This window comes from Cyprinodon variegatus, unplaced genomic scaffold (assembly GCF_000732505.1).
Source record: "Cyprinodon variegatus isolate N-32 unplaced genomic scaffold, C_variegatus-1.0 Scaffold572, whole genome shotgun sequence".
In the NCBI taxonomy this organism is placed as follows: domain Eukaryota; kingdom Metazoa; phylum Chordata; class Actinopteri; order Cyprinodontiformes; family Cyprinodontidae; genus Cyprinodon; species Cyprinodon variegatus.
In genome coordinates this window covers 454,768-458,294 of record NW_015151025.1, presented here as the reverse complement: position 1 = coordinate 458,294, position 3,527 = coordinate 454,768, and the positions used below count along the sequence as shown (strand labels likewise).

The window sequence follows — 3,527 nt, the reverse complement described above, 5'->3', positions numbered from 1 at the left end:
AAAAAAGTCAGAATTCTGACTTTTTTTCCCATACTAAACTTAAAATCTTTTTTTAAAATCAGTTAACTTTTTTTTTTTTTTTTCAGTAGCCCTAATCCTCTTCCGTAATCACCAAGAACAAAGAAGGTATTAAGAAAGAAATTGATTTGTTCACAGTTTGCAATAAGCAAAGTATGGGGGAACAACAAGTGGAGGAAGACTCTAGAAAGAAGAGACCAAACAGAAAATATTGGCACGGAAAATTGTTGCTGGACATCAGCATGTTGACATCATCACTACAATGAAACACGGTGGGGATAGCATCATGCTGTGTGGACGGCTGTCTGCAGCAGGGAGAAGAATAGAGGTCTGTTAGAGACTATGGGAAGCTGGGTGGAGCTAAAGTCTGGACAATCCTGGGAGGAAAGCTGTTAGAGGCTGAAAAGGTTTTTTAGACTGAAGGAGGGTCCTCTTCCAGCAGAACAATCCTGCCAAATATTACAGTCAGAACTACAATCAAATGGTTTAGATAAGAACGTATACTTGTAGACATTTTGTGTCCTAGTCAAAGTTAATCTTTGTTTTCACATGCAATCTTATATAATCTACATGTATAGATTCATCTGGTTCTGTTAGCCATCTAGTAAACAGTTTTGTACTAAGGGAATGATGATACCACCTTTAACTTCCACAGTATATGTATCCATTCAAGTCAGTTTCTTATTGTTTGAAATGATTCGGTTTGTTTCTGACGCACACATAAAAACAAAATCAGATCAAATTACATCAGGAAACATCTGCTTGTGTGTTTTATTAACAAACAACCTGGCAAAATGCAAGTTAAAATTCCAAAACTTATAGGAACAATACCACTACTTAATGGTTAGAAATATTTATTTTAACAAAACAAACAAAAAACTAAATTATTGCAACCCTTGATTTATCATAATGGTCAAAACATGTTTCTTATATTTAGACTGTAGAAAACTTTAGTAATGATACACTCCATTGAGAATGATGCTCAATCTGCATTTATTTATTCATTGCAAAATACATTTGTTATTAGTATTATTATAAGTATTTATCTAAAAGCACTTAATTATACATTTATATCTATTATTTATTATAAATGATTTATTATAAAACTCATTGTCGCCATGACACAGAGCACAATTTAGACAAAATAAAATGCAAAGTCAGAATAAAATCTTCTAACAGAACACAAAAATTGATTAAGATAAAAACAGAAAATGAACCATCTGAGGATATACTAACAATTACTGTTGGGATAGTCTATGTTTACAGTAAAGTAAAGTGTTCTTCATCTCTACAGCAGGGGGCAGGCTTTCCCCACAGAGCCAGGACAGGACAATCATCAAGAAAAACATATAAGCTTATGTGTCTTATTTAAACTAAAATAAATGCTTAAAATTATTCCACCCTGATTGAAGAGTGTGATTAGTTTGTTAACTTTACATAAATTATTTCCTTTTTGCTTTGTCTTCTATTCAGAGCTTTTTTAGCATCTCAAACACAAATGAAGCAAAACCTCTAATAAGAGCAACTTTTGTTTAAAAAGATCTGACAAACAAATTGACCACGGTGACACAGGATGATAATTTACTACTTTACAGTCATAAACATCTGATAAATGAGCTGGAAATAAAAATAAAATATAAAATATAGCAGACGAATAACAGACATGGGATAATGCATCAAAATAAACATTAACGATTCAATCGGCAGTTTGATTTAAAAGCAATGCTTTCTAGGTCCTTAAAAAGATCTGGTCCACAGTGTCACCACAGAATTTCACCGGTGGTTTACATCCTGGACCATACTTCAACAAACTGAGACGACCCCCCAGATTTACTTTCAGGTGCTCAGAGGGCAGAAAGAGAGGTGCCAGGCACTGAGAAGCTCAGCATGCAGGGTTGGACAGCAGCAGCAGCAGCAGCAGCAGCAGATGGCAGCCAATCAGTACACAGGCACATTAAAGTACTCATGACGGGGCTGAGGGAGAGAAATGCACACAGCTTAGAACAACAAAGTAACACTCAGTGGTAAAAGCCTCCATAGCAGCTCCTTCAGCAGCCGGACATGCAGGATAGAGCAGCAGGTGAAGAAAACGCATCATTCACATACGATACTCTCTCCTGTTTATTCCCATGTCAGGTTACAATCACAGCCCTCACTGCATCTTTTTGGGATTTTATGTGACGGACCAACATTGAGACAGAAGGAAAAACCAAACATATTCTCTAAAATCTTTCCCCCAAACCCCTTAAATTAATAGTTTATAGAATCAAAACTAAAGATTAAATCAGCAAACTTTGGGACACTTCTAACTCTGCACATCTACAAAATGATTGGTCTATCCTTAGCATGTATCTTAAGCCAAGTCAAACTGAACAGAGAGCTTCAATCATCAGGATTTGTTTAAGATTGTTATTCAATTTTTAATTAGATTTAGTACTAGACTTTGACTAGACCATTCTTGTACATGAATATAATCTCAACAGTTCCATTTCAGCTGGGTAACATGGACTAAAGATTATATGTTGATATTTTTTAAAGGGCCTGTATCATGAAAAATCAACGTTTTTAAGCTTTTGACAATGCCAGAATGTTATTATTTCATTAAAGTGATGCACAGAGTCATATTTCACTTAACGCATGTCTAAGTAACCCTAATAACTTCTGATTTAAGCCTCCCTGGCAGCACCTATGTTGACCGCGCTGTGCCTGCACCGCAAACAAACGCCCACTTTCTCCCATCAGGGAGGGGGGATGTGAGGCAGAGTGCGATGATTCCAACTCGTAAGATAAATTGGCTGTAATAGCAGCTGATCTGCAGAGGCACAGCAAGTGTTGTTTTTAAGCTAATTTTTGTCGTTAAAATCAGTTTTTTCTTTTAGCCTCGAGGGGTATCGGACTTTGTTAAGACGTGAAACTGGCCAGACGGTAAGAAGCAGCTTTACTTTAAAGGTAACTGAGTTTCTTTTGGAATAAAATGACTAAAATGTCATAATATTTAGATACGCCGTAAGGCTGAAGACAAAACTGAATCATATATGACTAGAGCACTTTGATTTTTCTTGCTATTAAAATCTGGATAATATATAAAAACTATTGATATATTTAAGCAAACAAAGAGGAAAACAAAACAAAAACAAATCCAAAATATGCAGAAAAACTAAACTGGGAACAAAAATAAAGAAATCATATCTACTTATATAAAAATGATACAGCAAGGGAACAAATTAATTTGTCATCCAGTTATGTTCACCTGTGTGCCTCTGATTCTACAGCCGTTAGAGAAGTCATTTCAAACTGTCTACAGACTGATTTCAGTTTCTCATAAAGACTTTGGCCATCTGCCCTAGCTGTTGCTCAGAAACAGCAAATACTGAGGGCTAACATAACCTAACCTGACTCCGGCAGATAGATTTGCTCCGCATATCTATCTGGAAACCTTCGGTTGAAGTAATTTTGGGAAGGGGCGAAAATACTGGTTAGCTGATTGTCCTATGTTGGTGATAGACGGG

General features: G+C 35.9%; 1 protein-coding gene across 4 annotated transcripts in view; it reads right to left on the bottom strand.

Annotated features, from left to right (window-relative positions):
- LOC107095773 (AP-1 complex subunit sigma-2) overlaps positions 1–3,527 on the bottom strand; it is a 43,274-nt gene that overhangs the window by 6,800 nt on the left and 32,947 nt on the right. Inside the window, exon 5 of one of the 4 annotated variants that reach the window (XM_015392061.1) lies at positions 1,928–1,992. The exons of the other annotated variants lie outside the window; for them this stretch is intronic. Within the exon in view, the coding sequence (XP_015247547.1) occupies positions 1,957–1,992 (36 nt within the window). The 3' untranslated portion in view covers positions 1,928–1,956. Of the gene's footprint in view, positions 1–1,927; positions 1,993–3,527 lie in introns of those variants that run through there. 4 annotated transcript variants of the gene reach the window in all.